Consider the following 20556-nt stretch of genomic DNA (forward strand, 5'->3'; position numbering starts at 1 on the left):
AAAACTGGCTTTGTTATTCCACAAGCTCGTCAGAGAACCTCCAGGCTTCTGTACATGATTGCAAAAGGCTTATCAAATGGCAAAAGCACTGCTTGGTATTTTATGCGTATTAATTTGTTTAAGCCGCACAGCATGTGAGGAAGGCACTATTATCTATCTGCAGATGAGGAAACAGAGGCACAGCAATTAAGTAATTTGCTCAAGGTCAGTAGGTGGTAGAGCTGGGCGTCAATCCTAGCCAGGCTGCAACTAAGCCCCCTGGGCCCTACTGCCTCTCGGAGTACAAAAAGAGTTCACATAAAGTAGTTCATGTGTTTTTGAGTATACGGAGGAGTATACATGTGAACTTTCAGTTCAATGAGTTTCTGTAAAGTAAAGCTAATTACCTTGGTTTAAAATATTATGTTAATGTACTGCTTGAATGACTATGAACATAACCTAATGGATAAAGAGCAATATTGTTGGCTTGTAGTCAGTTAGTCCCTGCCTTCTTCTAGGGAGAATAGAATTAGTTAATTTAGTGTCCTATACATTTATGTAACACACACGCACACACGTATTTACAGATATAAAATATACGCCTATGATAAAAAATAGCACTGCTATCAAGAACTCAAAGAATAAATTTCTCTCCTGCCACGTTACCTGGAAAGTTACAGAGAATTATTTAAAATCACATTGTTTCTAGATGATGAATCTGCAGTTAGGACTCATGTCTTAAAACTCTGATGCTATGCAAAACCTTCAAATCAGTATTTTTGTGATATAAAGTATAATAAATCTGGTTAGCTTTTATAAATAAGTCAAGCAAATTAAATAGCAAAGATAAAAGAAAAAAAATGTATACCATCATTCCTAATGTATCACTAATGTATCCTGATACTCTCACTACTACTTGGCTTATATACGGCAGAGTTCTAAATAGTACGTTTATAATTATGGGTTAATTATGGTTATTTTACCTATTAATCTGGCTGATGGCTTAATTTCCAGATTATCATCAGTGTGAGGCCATTTCTTCATGAAGCAAATCTTTTCCTCTGGTGTTTCCTTCCTCCATGTAGCAGCCTCAGAGGTGCCTTCCTTCTTTTCTTGTTCATTTTGGCTCTGCTCCAGCTTTACCATTTGAATCATTTGAGCTTCTCTTTTTCATGTCAAATGCTTGTGGTCATATCTTTGCCTCAAAGAGTCCCAAATACTCAAAGTCAGTAAATACCTTTCAAATACCTCGCTTTAAAATACCATGCTTATTTCGACACAGGAAAATCATATAATATAGTATCAACCACTTTATAATTGCTGAACACAATTTAACATATTTATTATTTTTTTGGTAGATATTTGGTAAATTGTTTTGGGTGAAATTGTCACCACTTATTAAAGAAATCTGTATTTTTTTTTTTTTTGGATCTGTCTCCTAAAGCAAAGGAAATAAAACCAAAAATAAACAAATAGGACCTAATTAAACTTAAAAGCTTTTGCATAGCAAAGGAAACCATAAACAAAATGAAAAGACAACCTACTGAATGGGAGAAAATATTTGCAAATGATATGGCTGATAAGGGGTTAATATCCAAAATATATAAACAGTTCATGTAACTCAACATCAAAAAAAAAAACCTGATTAAAAATGTGCAGAAGACCTGAATAGACATTTCTCCAAAGAAGAAATGCAGATGGCCAACAGCCACAGGAAAAGATATTCAACACTGCTAATCATGAGGGAAGTGCAAATCAAAACCACAATGATGTATCACCTCACACCTGTCAGAATGGCCATCATCAAAAAGAACACAAATAACAAATGTTGGCAAGGATGTGGTTGGTAGGAATGTAAATTCCCTACTGTGGAAGACAGTTTGGATGGTCCTTAAAAAACTAAAAATAGAGCTACCATATGATGCTGCAATTCCACTCCTGGGCATATAACTGGAAAAGACGAAAACTCTTAATTCAAAAAGACACATGCACCCTCAATGTTCGTAACAGCATTATTTACAACAGGCAGGACATGGAAGCAACCTAAGTGTCCATCAACAGATGAATGGATAAAGGATATATATATATATATATATATATATATATATATATATATATAGACACACACACGTATATGTATGTGTATATATACACACATACACACAATGGAATACTATTCAGCCATGAAAAAGAAAAGAAATCTTGCCATTTGCAACAACATGAATAGACTTGGAGGGTATTATGCCAATTAAAATAAGTCAGAGAAAGACAAATACTGTATGATATCAGTTATATACGGAATCTAAAAAATACAACACACTGGTGAATATAACAAAGAAGAAGACTTACTGATATAGAGAATAAACTAATGGTTACCAGTGGGGAGAGGGAAGGGAAGAGGGGCAATGTAGTGGTAGAAGATTAGGAGGTACAAACTATTACATATAAAATAGGCTGCAAGGATATATTGTACAACATGGGGAATATAGCCAATATTTTATAACTTATAACCTTTAAACATTGTGAATCACTATATGGTACACTTGTAACATAATGCTGTACATCAACTGTACTTCAATTGAAAAAAAGAAAGCTTTATAAGGCAATCAAAAAAAAAAAAAGAAATCTGGAAACCTTTAAAGGAGGTAACCCACTAATTTATATAACTTCGTTTGCTTAGATCTATATTTTTCACTAAAGTTACTTGACTTTTTAGGTGATGGCCAGTTTTTTTTTCAAGGTTTGAAAAAATACCCAAATCCCACTAGATATGAAGATGCTTTTCTTAGGAAGTTTTCTATGTAATGCATATAATTTGATAACCAAAAGGGCTTTTTGGGTTAGAGTCAGAGTCAGAAAAGGCAAAGACTCGGTCGAAGCTCTGAATCGTTACAATAAGGCTGATGCATGAAAAAGTGAACGCAGAATTTTTCAAAACCTATTTTGTGTCTGTATCTTCTATCAAGAACACGAATCCTTGAACTGAAAAGGAGAGAATGGACACTAGTAAGAGTTACCTGAAGTCTAGGGTGAAGCACTTGTTTGAGAGTACCGAGCTGTTAACAGTGAGTTCGAGCCCCGTGACGCAGAGGAATTAAACCCCGGGGCACCCATAATTCCAGTTTGGCTTTGAATGCAGTCACTTTATCTGCCAACTTGAACACAGGTGTTGTTCTCCCCTGAAGTGACAGATTGAGTTTGTTGAGCAGGTTGAATATGCCACACAAGTAAGCAAGTTTTGTGACCCATTCTGTGCCACTGAAACATGCTGCCAGTGGTGACTGTTTTTCTAAAAGAAATCTTTGAAGTGGCTCTTGTAACTCAAAAGCTCTGGCCAGTGATCTACCTTTAGAAAGCCATCTCACCTCTGTGTATAAGAGAAGACGTGTGAACACTGGGATTTTTGACATGTTTCAAACATTAGCAGAGATTTTTGAAAGAGACTGAGCCAGGGCCTTCTTTCTCCCAGCTGGTGCATGTCACCTATCTCAGCTTTCCAAAGACTTTGAGCACTACTTCCCAACCACAAAAGACCCCAAACTGGGAAGGAATGGATCTGCGACCCATCTGTGAATAAGCCAGGTGAATCGACTTTGTCCGTGCTAGAAGAGGATCCACTGCTTGAGATCGCAAATCACGGTGCCTTAAAAGTATGTTTGAGACAACTTCAAATCTCCATACGTTCTGAATTAAAGTCATGGCGGAATATCCTGATGTTGCCACAAAAGCACTGAAAAGCCTGCTTTCGTTTCCAACATCCTATCTCTGTGAAGCGGGGTTTTCTGCAGTGACAGCGACCAAAACGAGATCACAGAGTAGACTGGACATAAGCAACACACATCGGTGTCACTGTCTCCCATCCCCCCAAGATGGGACCATCTAGTTGCAGGAAAACAAGCTCAGGGCTCTCACTGATTCTGCATTATGGTGAGTTGTATAATTATTTCATTATATATTACAATGTAATAATAATAGAAGTGAAGTGCACAATAAATGTAAAAAACAAAACAAAAACAAACAAAAAAACCGTGGGGGCACTCAGAGAACCTGTAGAGGCGACTGCTCGGTCACTGTCAGCAAATAGGAGAGATGTCAAAAGCACAAATTCCACAGACTCTAAGGATGCAGTGTTGGCAGAAGGAGTCTGGTGTTGGAGAGACCTGGTTTGAAAGCCTGCAGTGCTACTTTCCATCTCTGTGACCCTGGGCCAGGTGTTTAACTTTTATGACACCTTATATCTTCGGAAAAGGAATGACAACACCGACCTAGCAGCAACACCTACCTAGCAGGGTTGTTGGATTATACAAGATAATGAATGCAAAATGCTAGCACAATGCTTGTATAAGGTAGGTGCTCAATAAATAGACATTAATACAGATCAGCATGGTTACTGCAGATCCAGGGGAAGATTCTCCAATGGATCCAATGGATTCTTTTGGTTATTTGCAGAAACATGACTGTAGCTACTCTCATTCTCCCTTATCCCCTAGAACACAGTTCACATGACAGGAAATCCTAGTCTCATATTTTTAATCTTCACAGATCTAAGTGCCAACAGATTTCCTCATACATCATATTATGATCTGATGGCTTTCTTATTCTTTGAAAAAAGGATAAAAATCGTGACCGAGAGTTTCCATGATGCCATACTAAAGGACTGAAAGGGTTTTAAATAAACGTAAAAGGAACAAGCAGTGATTACTAGGATGCTACATGGATTTACTAAGAAGAAACCCATCTAACTTGTCTTCTCAGACAGGATTACTAGATTAGGTCTGGGAAGTATGACAGTTGCAGCATAAATGAACTTTCCTAGGCAGAAGCCTAGGTCTTTCTTGATGTTTTTATGATAGTGTGGAAGCAGCAATATGGGCTAGATTAAGAACAGGTTGACTGACCTGTTGCCTGACCATGATGCCTCATGGGTCCTGATTATAACCCGTCATGGGAGGTGGTGGTTGGTATGCTCGAAGAGACTGACTGTACTCAGATCTGTCTAGTTCTCATTTTTTCAGTGATTTTCATGAAGATACGGGTGGCATGTTTATCAAAGCTGTAGATGGAATTCACTGTAAATAAAAAATTGTCATGGATGCAAGAAATATAGCAATAAAACAAAATTAGACACAGTTCCTATGCTTATAGGTAACAAACTGGATGACAGAATTAGGAGGTAAAATGACCTCAGCACGCTGTAATAATATAATGAAAAGCAATAAATGACTAGTCCAATTTCTGGGGCAAAGATCTGGCTTAGCAACAAAACCTTTAGAAAAAACTTAAGATTTCAGTCAACAATATGCTCAATACCTGTCCAACAGTGTGATTCAACTTCCAAAAAAGCTAACATGATTTTAAGCTGAATTAATGGAAGGCGTAGACTCCAGACCAGTAATTCTCATTTTTTTTGTCATCCTAAGTACTAATGAGAAATTATATGAACATTTTCCTGAATCGCTAACTCAGTAACTGTCAAAGCAGGCTTCCGTAAGAGAATATGTCACTCTTCTTGGGGCGAGGGAAAGGGGAAGGGTATGTACCGTGAAGCCACAGTTCCCTGGAGATTCTAATAAGCTGTCCCCCCCACCCCTCCTTGGGCAGGTATCACTTACCCTCTCCCCACCATTCCCAGTCATGATCCAAAACAAGGGAATTAATAGTTTATACCCTGAAAATAATGTTTGGCTCTGGGCATAAGACTGAGGCATCCCAAGCATACCTGGTGTAAAGTAAGATGCTCGTAAATATCTATTGAACGAGTGAAAGAAGATATGTATGTTTTCAGAGACCAGTGACTGGCTGGTGCAAGGACTCAAAACCAAGTCTTCTGAGGAAATGGAGGTGCTTACTAAGTACAGGGAGAGCATGATAATTATTTTTAAAAGGCTGAAGATCTGCCATGTGGAAGATGGTTTAGACTTACTCTGTGGTACAAGGCAGGACGAAGGGAGGAGACACATTTCAGTTCAGTATCAGCAAGAACTTTCTAGTGGTCAAGGCTGTTGCAGAGTGGACTGGGCCACCTCAAGGGAGAGGGAGCTGCCTTCCCCGCCCCAGTGAACTTCAACAGCTGTGCACAGTAACACTGGTAATTTGTTACTAAAAATAAAGGAGTGAGCTATAAGAACATGTACTTAAAAAGGAAGAAACTAGAGCAGGTTCAAAGTTATCTCTATAATGTTTTTCTCCTTTGCTTACATTCCCAAATACTTTTTGAGTGGAAGAACTAAGTGTAGGGTTAGAGCTAGTGCACTGGGAGCGTCTACAGGCATGTGGGGGCACGTGTGAATTTTTGTGCTGAACCCTTGGGCTACAAGGCCACTTAGTGTAGATTTTTTTCTTGGTGGTTGGGTGGGTGCCAGTGTTGTAAAAAATTACTTTAAAAATGCCTTTCCATCCTATGATTTTTGTTATCTAAGTATATACATATTTACTTAGTTCTTCCTTATGTAAATACTAAGAACATTAATGTTGTCAAAAAAGCTACACATTTTTTACGCTTTAACAGCTGGTAGTGAGGACTCCTCTGGTGGTCCAGTTAAGACTGTATGCTTTGGGGCTTCCCTGGTGGCGCAGTGGTTGAGAATCTGCCTGCCGCTGCAGGGGACACGGGTTCGAGCCCTGGTCCGGGAAGATCCCACATGCCGCGGAGCGACTAAGCCCGTGCGTCACAGCTACTGAAGCCAGTGCACCTAGAGCCCGTGCTCAGCAACAAGAGAAGCCACTGCAACGAGAAGCCCCCGCTCGCCGCAACTAGAGAAAGCCCGCGCGTAGCAACAAAGACCCAATGCAGTCAAAAATAAATACAATAAATAAATTAAAAAAAAAAAAAAAGATTCCGTGCTTCCACTGCAGGGGGCACAGGTTCGATCCCTGGTTGGGGAATTAGGATCCTGAATGCTGTGCAGCACAGCCAAAAAAAATTAAGGAAAAAAACACAGAGTTGGTAGGGGACAGATTTCATAGGCAACACTGGGGTGTTGCAGTGTCTGTCTCCTCTCTGTATACATATCTATATGTATACATACATTTTAAAGTAAGCTAAAAAAATTAGTCATTATTTTTGATTAAGAGGTTAATCTTAATTAAAAAATTAATCTTGATTAAAAAAAGCTTATTACAGATTTATTTTGGAAAAATTGATAAAACACATTATGGTTAAAGAACAGAATTTATAATAAAATGTTTAAAAGTGTATTTTCGCTCTTCCTTGGTTTGTCTGAGTTGGCTTGGCAGACTGTGCAGCTATGAAATATTCATATTTGCTGAATAAACGAATGACTGAATTGTTACTAATGTTCTCCCATAGTTCTCACACCAGAGGAGAAATTAGAAGATTGCTGGCTGCCCCAATTTGCATATTTGTATACAAAGTGAAGAAGAGGTAATCATATCTCTTTTCTTCCTCAGGGAGACACGATATAGAAACACAAATAAATAAAATGAACTAGCTATGTTACCCCCAATTTCAGATTTATATCATTTCTTTTCTCCCTTTCCTATTCATTTCCCCGTCTCCTAAAATAAAGTTCACAGAGTAAATGATACTGTCTGTGTAAATGAAGTTAAGACTGACCAATATGAGGAATGTCAAAAACGCTACTACATTTTTACATTAGAAATCATTAGCTAACAAACTTTTCTGGAAGAAAAATAACCATACACGTTCAGTTCTGTTGCTAATAGCTTAAGTCTCTTCAAATTGAACAGAGGTCAGAAGGGCCTATTATCGGCATTTTAGCAGCTTATCCTTTTCTTGGAGAATATCTAAGTATTCAAGAAAGATAGCCAACTGGGGGGGGGGAGGTTATTAGTATTAAAATGTCAAGAGTAGGTACCTTTGGTCAAAGTTTGGAGAAAGTGCTATGTTGAAAGATTTTACCTTAAAGAAATGTCTGGAAAGTTAGATTTTCTTTTAAAAACAGGATAATAATACTTATATTTCATTTGTCTACAATGTTAGTTTCTGAAGTGCTTTCTCTTACAGTCTCATTTTTTTGTCGGATATAATTCTAACATTTTCTCTAATTAAAAGTTTAAAAAAATAAACACTATATTCTATAAACATAAATATGAACATAACTCTTATTACATGGAAATCAGTCTGTGAATGACATGGGAAGGAATTTAGAGAATCAAATTCTTTAAGAAATGGAAATAAGCTAAGCGCCTATCTACCATTTAACTGTCATGTCTGTATTATTTGGTCTTATCGTTGTATTTGACACTAGCAACCATTTGCCCCCTCCTGCCTATAAGATGAGATTTCATCCGTCCTTTAGTTTCTGTCATCTTGGGTTCTCCTGGTTACCAGCCTCTCACTGCTCCTATTCAGTCTCCTCCAGTGACTCTTCTTCCTGAGCTCATTCAACCAACGAAGGCATTTTCTAAGGGCCTGTCCTTAAAGACTCTTTTTCAGTTTTTGAACAAACAATTTTGAATACCTTCCATGTCCCAGGAACCGTGTTGAGGGCTAAGAATACAACGATGAAGGATAGTAAACATGAGTCCTACTCTCAAGGAGCTTGCAGTCTGCTGGGGAGGAGACGACATTACAGAAAAAAATTTCAAAAAGAGTTATTTACAAATTTTGGTAAGTGCTATACAGGAAAAAAATATAGCATATATTAAGAGCAGTACAACAAGGGGACCTAACCCAGTCTGGAGGCTAGGGAAGGCTCTCACAGGCAGTGCTGTCTGAGTAGTGATCTGAAGAATGTGCAAATGGCAAAGTATGTGCGGAGACCCTATGTGGGGAGGGAGGATAATGTAATGATGGAAGATAAAGAAGGCCATCGTCAGGGATACAGCATGAGGAATGGAGGGGAAGAGGTAGTCAGTACATCACATAAGGCCCGGAGGCAAGCCCCTACACTCCACGGCTTCAAATCTCAGCTCCAGGCCAATGACCTCATGGCTATCCCAATTTGTTGGCACCAGTCCTAAACTTTTGACCGCTGGTTGGATATTTACACATGCATGTTTTCAAGTCACCTCAAACTCAACTCATTATCTTTTATCTGGACTACTGCAACGGTCTCCTAACTTGTTGTCCAGATGCAAACCCATCTACCCTAATCACCAGAAAGCAGGGTACACCACGTTCAAACTAGGAGCAGACAGTAACTAACTACATGGATCTATGAAAATCAATAGGACTGCAATAGTTCAATGCCCACGCAGTCTCAGAACTTAAGATTCCATTTGATTAATACTGCTTTGAGTAATAGCAAAAACAAACAAAATAAAACCCCCAAAACCCCAAGCAAATGAAAACCTTCCCAAATTCTTAAATATCAATATTTGATAAATACTGAAAATCGTGTAAGGTAAAAGTGAATCACTACAATTATTACATTAAAATACATGACAGGGACTTCCCTGGTGGCGCAGTGGTTAAGAATCTGCCTGCCAATGCAGAGGACATGGGTTCAATCCCTGGTCTGGGAAGATCCCACGTGCCACAAGCAACTAAGCCCATGTGCCACAACTACTGAGCCCACGCACCACAACTACTGAAGCCCGTGCGCCTAGAGCCCATGCTCCGCAACAAGAGAAGCCACTGCAACGAGAAGCCTGCGCACGGCAGAGTAGCCCTCGCTAGCTGCAACTGGAGAAAGCCTGCGTGCAGCAACGAAGACCCAATGCAACCAAATAAATAAATAAATTTATAATTAAAAAATAAATAAAATAAAATACATGACAGCATCATTTTAGAAAGTGCATAATTTATTACATGTGAGTTAATAATAAAACGGATACTTGGGAACTTTAAAAATGAGTTACGAGTAACAGATGTAAAGTTCTCAAATTCTGGAACCTGAAATATTAAAATTCAAGCAATTTCTTAAAACTTTCTCATGATTAGCATAGTTTGAAAACTGTTATGCTCTTCCAAGGGAAAAAGGAGGAATTAAAAAATAGACACGTTGATGAAGGCAATGAGTTCTTCCCAGCTGGCTTTATTCTCTACTGAAGCTCAATATAGGATTACCTTTTCTTTACTTACAGGAAGCTGTTCTGTTTTCCAATAACCCTCAAAACAGAATGGAAAATGCTTATGCAAAACGACGCAAGCCTTAACCATTCTATGCAGGTTTTACCATTTTAATAAACTTCTAGTCCAACAGCTTTCCCAAGTATAAAGTTCTGTGAGTGAACTATGAATATTTTTAAATATTTTCCAGATTCATCATGGAGGCTGCTTTTCTTCTCTGTACTGTAATCGCACTGAGCTGCAATTGAAATAAACAATCAGTAAGTAGCTACTTTTTCTGTGGAAAAATCTTAGACTAATACAAAGTATAATGCATCACAACTTACAATTATTGAAAATAATCTTATTGTAAGGGGTCTTGTTAGAGGTCGCTTTTTGTGTTCATTTCTCTTTTACTCTTGAGACTTTAAAATGCCTGTATCACCCTAGAGATATGCATGTCAAATATGGCATCCATAGCTCAGTAATACACTGAGAATTCCAAAACATATTTTACAGACGAATGAGAAACATCTAGATAAAAGTTAATCAGGAAAGAGGCTAGAACACAAACTAAGTGTGAGCCAGCACAATGCAGGGCTGGTAATAAAAAGATGATGACAGATCACAGTAAGTCTAATAAGAAAATAATCTTTAAATATTAAATTGGAATTGATAATACAGACACATGGTAAAAGATATCTAACAGTACAAAAGAGTATACAGCATAAAGGAAGTCTTCCCATCTCTGTCCTTCATTCCACATCCCTCTTTCCAGGCAAAACCACTATTTCCAGCTTCTAAGTATAGTTCTTGAAATATTCTAAGTGAGAATACATGCACATATTTCCTCACCCTTTTTTATTTAAAAAATGATAAAGTACTATACACACTTTTCATATTTTTCTCCTGCTAAATGATCTACCTTAGAGATAGCTCCACATTAAATCTACTTTATTCCTCTTAACAGCTGCAAAGTTTCCCGTGTATGGATATTCCATAGTTTAACTGGTTTCCTATTGATGGGCATTTAGATGGTCTTTCATCTTTTAGAATTATAGGCAATGCTGCAATTAGGATTTTTACGTGCTTCCTTGCACAGACTTGCCCAGGTGCAAGTACACTACCTGCAGAATAAATTCTTAGAACTGCTAGGTCACAGGTTAGGTACGTTTACAACTGTTGAGAGATACTGCCAAGTTGGGTGCCAAAGAGGTTGTACCAATACACACTCATGTCAGTGATGTGTGCAAGGGCCAGCACGATGTATTACCAACCTTCATGATCTGACGGGTGGAAAATAGTATGTGACTACAGTTTAATCTCTATTTGCCTTTTGGGTGAGGAGGAGTTGGGCACTTAAAAAAAATGTTTAAAAGCCATCTGTCTTTTATCCTTTATTCACTTTATTGTACTGTAGCTCTTTTTTTTGTTGATTAGCCACTCTATGTGTGTTTAGGATACGAGCCTTTTGTCATATGTCTTGCAAATATTTTTCTCTGTCACTGACTTTACGACTTTTCTATGAAGAAATCTGAAATTTAAATAGTCACATTTATTAATTTCTTTTCATAGTTTCTAGGTTTTGTGTCCTGCAGAGAAGGGCTTCACCACACTGATTTTTTAAAATCCCATACCGTCAAAAGAACACAGCGTGGCATTCAATAGTTTAGAATGATACACTTGGAACATCTAACTGTTGTCCAGAGATGGATGAAGAAGATATAGAAAAAGTTAATCAGAACAGCACATTTCGAGCGTGACTGAATGACTACACTGCAGGGCTTGTGCTGAACCAATGACATGATGCTTGGCTGCACTGGTAAGAATGACATGTGAGAGACAACAATCATCTTTTAATGCATTGGTCTTTAACCTTTTTGGCACCAGGGGCTGGTTTTGTAGAAGACAGTTTTTCCACGGATGGGGGGAGGGGCGGGTGGTGGCTCAGGGGAGCGACGGCGAGCGACGGGGAGCAACGGGGAGCGATGGGGAGTGACGGGAAGCGACGGAGACCGATGGGGAGCGACGGGAAGCGACGGGGAGCGACGAGGGGAGACGGGGGGCGACGGGGAGCGGTGGGGAGCAATGGGGAGCAGCAGATGAAGCTTCACTCGCTCGCCTGCTGCTCACCTCCTGCTGTGTGGCCCGGTTCCAGGGGTTGGGGATCCCTGTTTTAACGCCTTTACTTCATTAAATATCAAGCCCTTCCCAGGATATCATTTTTAACAGGAGTTTCCAGTTTTTGGAAGAAAATTAGAAAGGATTCAGAGAAGGCAAAGATAAAGATTAAAAAAGACTGAATATATGTCCTATAAAAAAGTTTATGACTTGGACACATTTAAAATAGAAAAAAAAATTAGCTCCAGGGAATAAATTCCTTTTTGTGTATGGGGAAAATGCTGAATGATTACTTTCCATCTTCAAATGAGAACAGAATGGAAGGAAAAAAACTTAGGGAAAAATCTGTGAAGTGGTTACTGACAAAACATTAAAAAGAAGGCTCACAAGGAGAATGGTGTAATCTCTGCCATTAGGGAGTTTAAATAACAGGAGAAACATCTTTGTTGGACTGCTTAGGTTTAATTCTGTCAGGAAGGAGACAACTAGAAGTCAACTGGATTATATCGTTAAGGTTCTGTAACTGCACCCTCGTGCAGGTAGTTGGTTTCAGGTAGGCATTTTCTTTACCACAGTCCTTGAAAAAGGTAAACTTGAATCTTTAAAGACTGTGATATAGAAATTTAATTTCTATATATAAGTATCTTATTTACCACTTAATGACTATGCTAAGTGCTTTGTATGTGCTAATTCCTTTGATCTTTCAATAACTCTATTGGGGAGGTGTTATTATCCTACGTTAAACATGAAGAAACTGAGGCTTAGAGAAGATGAAATTGCCCAACGTCACATGGCTACTTAATGGCACCAGGCTATCTGCCTGACTCCAAAATACCTGCTCTCAAGATACTGTCCCATACACCTTGGCTCCTGTTACCTTATAATCTAAATGAATTCTTGAATATTTAATTAATTCATCCAGTAATCCATAATTTCATAAGAAGTTAAACTTACATGGTAAAACTATAATTACTTTCAAGAGGCAGGAAAATTGAAGGGCAAATTATGATTGGATTTTCTTTAAGTGCTATGCCATGTTCATACCAGAAGTAGATTTCAAAAAAAAAAATCTATAAACATCATGAACACAAACTGAATTCAGTATTTAGAGTTAGTTACTGCTGTAATAAAATCTAAGAATAATGTTAATTTTGATTGAAACAGTACCAAATATTATATAATTATTAATACAGTAACTTGGTTTGTTTTTCTCTATCTATCTATCTATCTAAACAGTCTGTTTCAAGCCTATCTTTATAATCACTAAACTCTTTTCATTTTGATCCTAACAGGAGAGACTACTGCTCCTACTTTAGAACAAATGGTCCATTTCATTTATGTGATACGTGTGCATTAGGAGTAATTGCCCCTTATAATTTCATTGATGTTCTGCACTTTTTACTCTATTTCCCATTGGACAACTTTTATATGGTATTTTAGATTTATATGGTCATATACAAATGTGCATTAAATGAAGTTAAACCTATAAGCTAGGTAATTTTTTTCCATTTAAAAACTGCAATAAAAACACTGCAATTTGAAACACTACATTCAAAGCATGTCATTTACTTCCGAATCTGTCAACGAATACCTGCCTCGTTTTAGACAGAACATAATGCTAGAGCAGTGCTGTCCAACAGAACTTACTGGGGTGACAGAGTTGTTTCTGTATTACGCTGTCCAATATGACATGGCGACATGTGACTTTTGAGCATTTGAATTCTGAATAGTGTGACTGAAGATTTCAATTTTAATTTTATTTAATTTTAATTTAAACAGCTGCCTGTGGCTAGCAGCTATCATATTGGACAGTGCAGTTCCAGATTTAGGTGTCAAATGGCAGACACCGATGTTTATTTCTGTTTCTGAAGTTTACCTTTTCAACCTTAAACATTAAAGAGACTACTTTTAAGTCGTTTAATCAAATAAAAATAAAACTACTAGTTTTCTGGAAACTTCTAAGGAACTTCTCTTATCTCCACTCTACTCAGACTATTGTTATCCAGGGATAACGAGGAAGCTCCCTACCTGCTGGGAGGCTGAAGCAGCCCTCTGTTCCGCCTCACTCAGTCGTTTCTGAAGTCTGTTGGATTTTTCTTGATGCTCTAGAATCAACTTTTCATTCTATTAAGGGGAAATATAAGACAAACAAGTTAGAAATCCGTATGTGGCACGGAGATGTTTTATGGAATAATCAATGAAAAATCTGGACATCATTTTACCACTTACAAAATGCAAAGATAATATATCTCCAAATTTACATTTTTCAAGTCATGAACTTCAAGGTTCAAAGCTGGTTTTACATTATGACTAAACTGGTTCCCCTCCCCTGACCCTCCACCACATGCCACCAAAGAAAGTGAATTAAATCTAAAAGCAAAGTGAATCTGAAGTTAAGACCAAGGCTTTCAGTTTGTGATTTGTTAACCTTGAGATGCTATATCACTACTTTGGAATCACCCGGAGAGTGTGAGAACACAGACCTGAGCCTCACAACCAGAGCATCAGTAGGGGTGGGATGGTCCTGAGAATCTGCACTTCTATCAAGTTCTTGGGTGGCGTCGATGCTGTCCGCTAGCGCATTTAGAACGACTGTGCTAGACAAGCTTCCAGGGGAACTGTGACATAGTCTACGCATTATTAAGGTCAAGAAACAGAAAATATTCATTCTAGAAATCCTGATTTTTACAGAGCTAGACTTATCTTAAATGATTTATATGCTTACGGTATTATTTAAAAGGGGGAAGAAATCAGTCTACATGTTTCCCAATACATGTGTATACTCCAGAAGGTATTCTCCAGAAGCTATTAGGGTCAATAGCATTATTAAGGCATTGGTATGGGTTGCATTATGTCCCTAAAGAAAAGATGTTGAAGCCCCAACCCCCTAGTACTTATGAATGTGACCTTATTTGGAAATAGGGTCTTTGTTGATGATTAAGTTGAAGTCATTAGGGTGGGTCCATATCCAGTATGACTGGTGACTTCATAAAAAGGGGAAATTTGGACATAGAGACGGACATGCACAAAGGGAAGAACACATGAAGACACAGGGAGAACATTAGCAACAAGACAGGGAATGCCTGAGGCCACCAGAAGCTAGGAAGGAGGCCTGGAAAAGATTCTCCCTCAGAAGGAACCAATTCTGCTGTCTTCTTGATTTTGGACTACTGGCCTCCAGAACTGCAAGACAATAAGTTTCTGTTGGTTAAGCCACCCCAGTCTGTATTACTTTGTTAGAGCAGCCTCAGGCAACTACATAGGCATCATGAATATAAATCTGTCACAACATGGTGTCATGCAGACAAGTTAAAAGAAGCTATCAATTACAAAATGTATTAGCCTTCTCCATACGTACTAGCCTAAAAAAAAGTTTTGCACATGTAAAACTGTTATACAGTTCTTTGAACTAGGTACTTCCCATGTCATAACATACAAGTGATAAGAATGAAGGTCATGCCTAGTAATACAAAATACTGAACTAACAGTATCCTGCTAAAATGTGCTTATTCTATTTCTTAGTGTGCCCAAAAGCAAAATTAAATTGTATGAAGAGAACTATATTGGCTTTTCCAATTTACCAAGATGTTTAAATACATAGTCTTAAATTTAAGAGACACATCATTAACACTAGAGAAAACCTGAGGAAAAACTGCCATCATCTATAATAATCATTTTCATAGTTATAATCAGACTATATATACATTTTACTACGCTGCTACCATAAAGGTTAAGGCACAGTCCAGCTTAGATAAAACATAATATATGCAACTGTTCTTTTTTAATTGATCATTTTAGTTGCTTTTGAGCTTCCAAAATAATTAACATTACTGTGTTGAATATTTCCCTTTAAATTTTTTCAAATTTTAAATTATTTCCTTAGAACAGATTCCTGGAAGTGGGAGCAACATCAAAGAGTTTTTGAAAGGCTACTGTTTAATTGTTTTCTAAATGGCTCATGTCAATTTACAATGCTATAAAACTGAAGTGTAGTGACTTCACTATGGCTCCTATAGAAGGCCACAGAGATCTATGGACCATACAGCCTGTTAATGAAATTCCAACAAATATCTTTGAAGTTTGCTCATCAAACAAAGAACTAGAGTTCTAGAAAGTTCTAATAATAATCTGGAAATTGTTTAAATTTTTTTCTTCAAAGGAAAAAAATGATAAACCCTAGCTATATTTAGTTCTAAAGCATTAATCTAAAGGAATGTTTTAATATATTCCAGTAGGAAAAAGTATTTTCTACAGGTCTTTTGTGATGGACTAAAACAAAATTGGAGGAGCATCTTCAAGATGATGGTGGAGTAAGACGTGGAGATCACCTTCCTCCCCACAAATACATCAGAAATACATCTACATGTGGAAAAATTCCCACAGAACACCTACTGAAAGCTGGCAGAAGAAATTAGACTTCCGAAAAGGCAGGAAAATCTCCACGTACCTGGCCATGTGGCTGACAGGGTCTTGGTGCTCTGGCCGGGTGTCAGGCCTGAGCTACTGAGGTGGGAGAGCCGAGTGCAGGATATTGGACCACCAGAGACCTCCCGGCCCCATGGCATATCAATCGGCGAGAGCTCTCCCAGAGATCTCCGCCTCAACGCCAAGACCGAGCTACACTCAACAACCAGCAAGCTCCAGTGCTGGACATGGCATGCCAAAAAACCAGTAGGACAGTACACAACCCCACCCATTAGCAGAGAGGCTGCCTAAAATCATAATAAGTTCACAGATACACCAAAACACACCACTGGACGAGGCCCTGCCCACCAGAAAGACAAGATCCAGCCCAACCCACCAGAACACAGGCACCAGTCCCCTCCACCAGGAAGCCTACACAACCCACTGAACCAACCTTAACCACTGGGGGCAGACACCAAAAATAACGGGAACTACGAACCTACAACTGGCAAAAAAGAGACCCCAAACAGTAAGTTAAGCAAAATGAGAAGACAGAGAAATATGCAGCAGATGAAGGAGCAAGGTAAAAACCCACCAGACCAAACAAATGAAGAGGAAATAGGCAGTCTACCTGAAAAATAATTCAGAGTAATGATAGTGAAGATGATCTAAAATCTTGGAAATAGAATGGAGAAAATACAGGAAACATTTAACAAGGACCTAGAAGAACTAAAGAGCAAGAAACAATGATGAACAACACAATAAATGAAATTAAAAATTCTCTAGAAGGAATCAATAGCAGAATAACTAAGGCAGAAGGACGGATTAGTGACCTGAACGATAAAAGAGAGGAAATAACTACTGCAGAGCAGAATAAACAAAAAAGAATGCAAAGAATTGAGGACAGACTCAGAGACCTCTGGGACAACATTAAATGAAACAACATTCGATTTATAGGGCTCCCAGAAGAAGAGAAAAAAAAAAGGACTGAGAAAATATTTCAAGAGATTATAGTTAAAAACTTCCCTAATATGGGAAAGGAAACAGTCAATCAAGTCCAGGAAGTGCAGAGAGTCCCAAACAAGATAAATCCATGAAGAAACACAACAAGACACATATTAATCAAACTATCAAAAATTAAATACAAAGAACAAATATTAAAGAAGCAAAGGAAAAGCAACAAATAACATACAAGGGAAACGCTATAACCTTAACAGCTAATCGTTCAGCAGAAACTCTGCAAGCCAGAAGGGAGTGGCAGGACATATTTAAAGTTATGAAAGAGAAAAACCTACATCCAAGATTACTCTACCCAGCAAGGATCTCATTCAGATTGGATGGAGAAATTGAAAACATTACAGACAAGAAAAAGCTAAGAGAATTCAGCACCACTAAACAAGCTTTACAACAAATGCTAAAGGAACTTCTCTAGGCAGGAAAAACAAGACAAGGAAAAGACCTACAATAACAAACCCAAAACAATTAAGAAAATGGTAATAGGAACATCGATACTGAGGACTACCTTAAATGTAAATGGATTAAATACTCCAATCAAAAGACACAGACTTCCCAAAAGGATACTAAAACAAGATCCGTATACATGCTGTCTACAAGAGACCCACTTCAGACCTAGGGACACATACAGACTGAAAGTGAGGGGACAGAAAAAGATATTCCATGCAAGTGGAAATCAAAAGAAAGCTGCAGTAGCAATTCTCATATCAGACAAAACAAGACTTTAAAATAAAGACTATAACAAGAGAAAAAGAAGGACCCTACGTATGATTAAGGGATCAATCCAAGAAGAAGATATAACATTTGGAAATATTTATGCACCCAACATAGGAGCACCCCAATACATAAGGCAAATGCTAACAGCCATAAAAGGGGAAATCAACAGTAGCACAATAATAGTAGGGGACTTTAACACCTCACATTCAACAATGGACAGATCAACCAAAATGAAAATCAATAAAGAAACAAAAGCTTTAAATGACACATTAAAAAAGATGGACTTAATTGATATTTATAGGACATTCCATCCAAAACCAACAGAACACACTTTCTTCTCAAGTGCTCATGGACCATTCTCCAGGACAGACCATATCCTGGGTCACAAATCAAGCCTTGGTAAATTGAAGAAAATTGAAATCGTATCAAGTATCTTTTCCAACCACAATGTTATAACACTAAATAGCAATTTCAGGAAGAAAACTGCAAAAAATACAAACATATGGAGGCTAAACAATACGCTACTAAATAACCAAGCGATCACTGAAAAAAATCAAAGAGGAAATCAAAAAATACCTAGAAACAAATGACAATGAAAACATGATGACCCAAAACCTATGGGATGCAGCAAAAGCAGTCCTAAGAGGGAAGTTTATAGCAACACAATCCTACCTCAAGAAACCAAAAAAATATCAAAAAACCAACATAACCTTACACCAAAAGCAATTAGAGAAAGAAGAACAAAAAAACCCCCCAAACTTAGCAGAAGGAAGGAAATCATAAAGATCACAATAGAAATAAATGAAAAAGAAATGAAGGAAACCATAGCAAAGATCAATAAAACTAAAAGCTGTTTCTTTGAGAAGAAAAACAAAATTGGTAAACCATTAGCCAGACTCAAAAAGAAAAAAAAGGAGAAGACTCAAAGCAACAGAATTAGAAATGAAAAAGGAGAAGTAACAACTGACACTACAGAAATACAAAGGATCATGAGAGATTACTACAAGTAACTCTATGCCAATAAAATGGACAACCTGGAAGAAATGGATAAATTCTTAGAAAAACACAACCTTCCAAGACTGAACCAGGAAGAAAGAGAAAATATAAACAACAATCACGAGCACTGAAATTGAAACTGTGATTAAAAGTCTTCCAACAAACAAAAGCCCAGGATCAGATGGCTTCACAGGAGAATTCTGTCAAACACTTAGAAAAGAGCTAACTCCTATCCTTCTCAAACTCTTCCAAAATATAGCAGAGGGAGGAACACTCCCAAACTCATTCTATGAGGCCATCATCACCCTGATACCAAAACCAGAGAAAGATGTCACAAAAAAAGAAAACTACAGGCCAGTAGCACTGATGAACACAGATACAAAAATCCTCAACAAAATACTAGCCAACAAAATCCAACAGCGCAGTGAAAGGATCATACACCATGATCAAGTGGGGTTTATCCCATGAATGAAAGGATTCTTCAATATATACCAATCATTCAATGTGATAAACCACATTAACAAACAGAAGGATAAAAACCATTTTATCATCTCAATAGATGCAGAAAAAGCTTTTGACAAAATTCAACACCCATTTATGATAAAAACTCTCCAGAAAGTAGGCATAGAGGGAACTTATCTCAACATAATAAAGGCCATATATAACAAACCCACAGCCAACATCCTTCTCAGTGGTGAAAAATGGAAACCATTTCCACTAAGATCAGGAACAAGACAAGGTTGCCTACTCTCACCACTATTATTCAACACAGTTTTGGAAGTTTTAGCCATAGCAATCAGATAAGAAAAAGCAATAAAAGGAATCCAAATTGGAGAAGAAGAAGTAAAACTGTCACTGTTTGCAGATGACATGATCCTATACATAGAGAATCCTAAAGATGCTATCAGAAAACTACTAGAGCTAATCAATGAATCTGTTAAAGTAGCAGGATACAAAATTAATGCACAGAAATCTCTGGCATTCCTATACACTAATGAGGAAAAATCTGAAGGAGAAATTAATGAAATACTCCCATTTACCACTGCAACAAAAAGAATAAAATACCTAGGAATAAACCTACCTAAGGAGACAAAACACCTGTATGCAGAAAACTATAAGGCACTGATGAAAGAAATTAAAGATGATACAAACAGATGGAGAGATATACCATGTTCTTGGATTGGAAGAATCAACATTGTGAAAATGACTGTACTATCCAAAGGAATCTACTGATTGAATGCAATCCCTATCAAACTACCAATGGCATTTTTCACAGAACTAGAACAAAAAATTTCACAAATTTTATGGAAACATAAAAGACCCCAAATAGCCAAAGCAATCTTGAGAAA

General features: G+C 37.7%; 1 protein-coding gene and 1 long non-coding RNA gene across 2 annotated transcripts in view; both read right to left on the minus strand.

Annotated features, from left to right (window-relative positions):
• Positions 1–4: 4 nt before the first annotated feature.
• On the minus strand, positions 5–5054 carry LOC132519513 (uncharacterized). Its single transcript, XR_009540179.1, has 4 exons — positions 4878–5054; positions 2997–3158; positions 963–1180; positions 5–48 (listed from the first exon to the last, which is right to left on the minus strand). It is a non-coding gene; the product is annotated as an uncharacterized LOC132519513 (long non-coding RNA).
• Positions 5055–9723: 4669 nt separating this feature from the next.
• Positions 9724–20556, minus strand: part of SCLT1 (sodium channel and clathrin linker 1) — a 252430-nt gene continuing 241597 nt past the window's right edge. Inside the window, exons 21-22 of the mRNA XM_060147067.1 lie at positions 14105–14200; positions 9724–10214 (exon numbers count right to left, since the gene is read on the minus strand). Of these exons, the coding sequence (XP_060003050.1) occupies positions 10152–10214; positions 14105–14200 (159 nt within the window). The 3' untranslated portion in view covers positions 9724–10151. The remainder of the gene's footprint in view (positions 10215–14104; positions 14201–20556) is intronic.

Source organism: Lagenorhynchus albirostris, chromosome 4 (genome assembly GCF_949774975.1).
Source record: "Lagenorhynchus albirostris chromosome 4, mLagAlb1.1, whole genome shotgun sequence".
Classification (NCBI taxonomy): Eukaryota; Metazoa; Chordata; class Mammalia; order Artiodactyla; family Delphinidae; genus Lagenorhynchus; species Lagenorhynchus albirostris.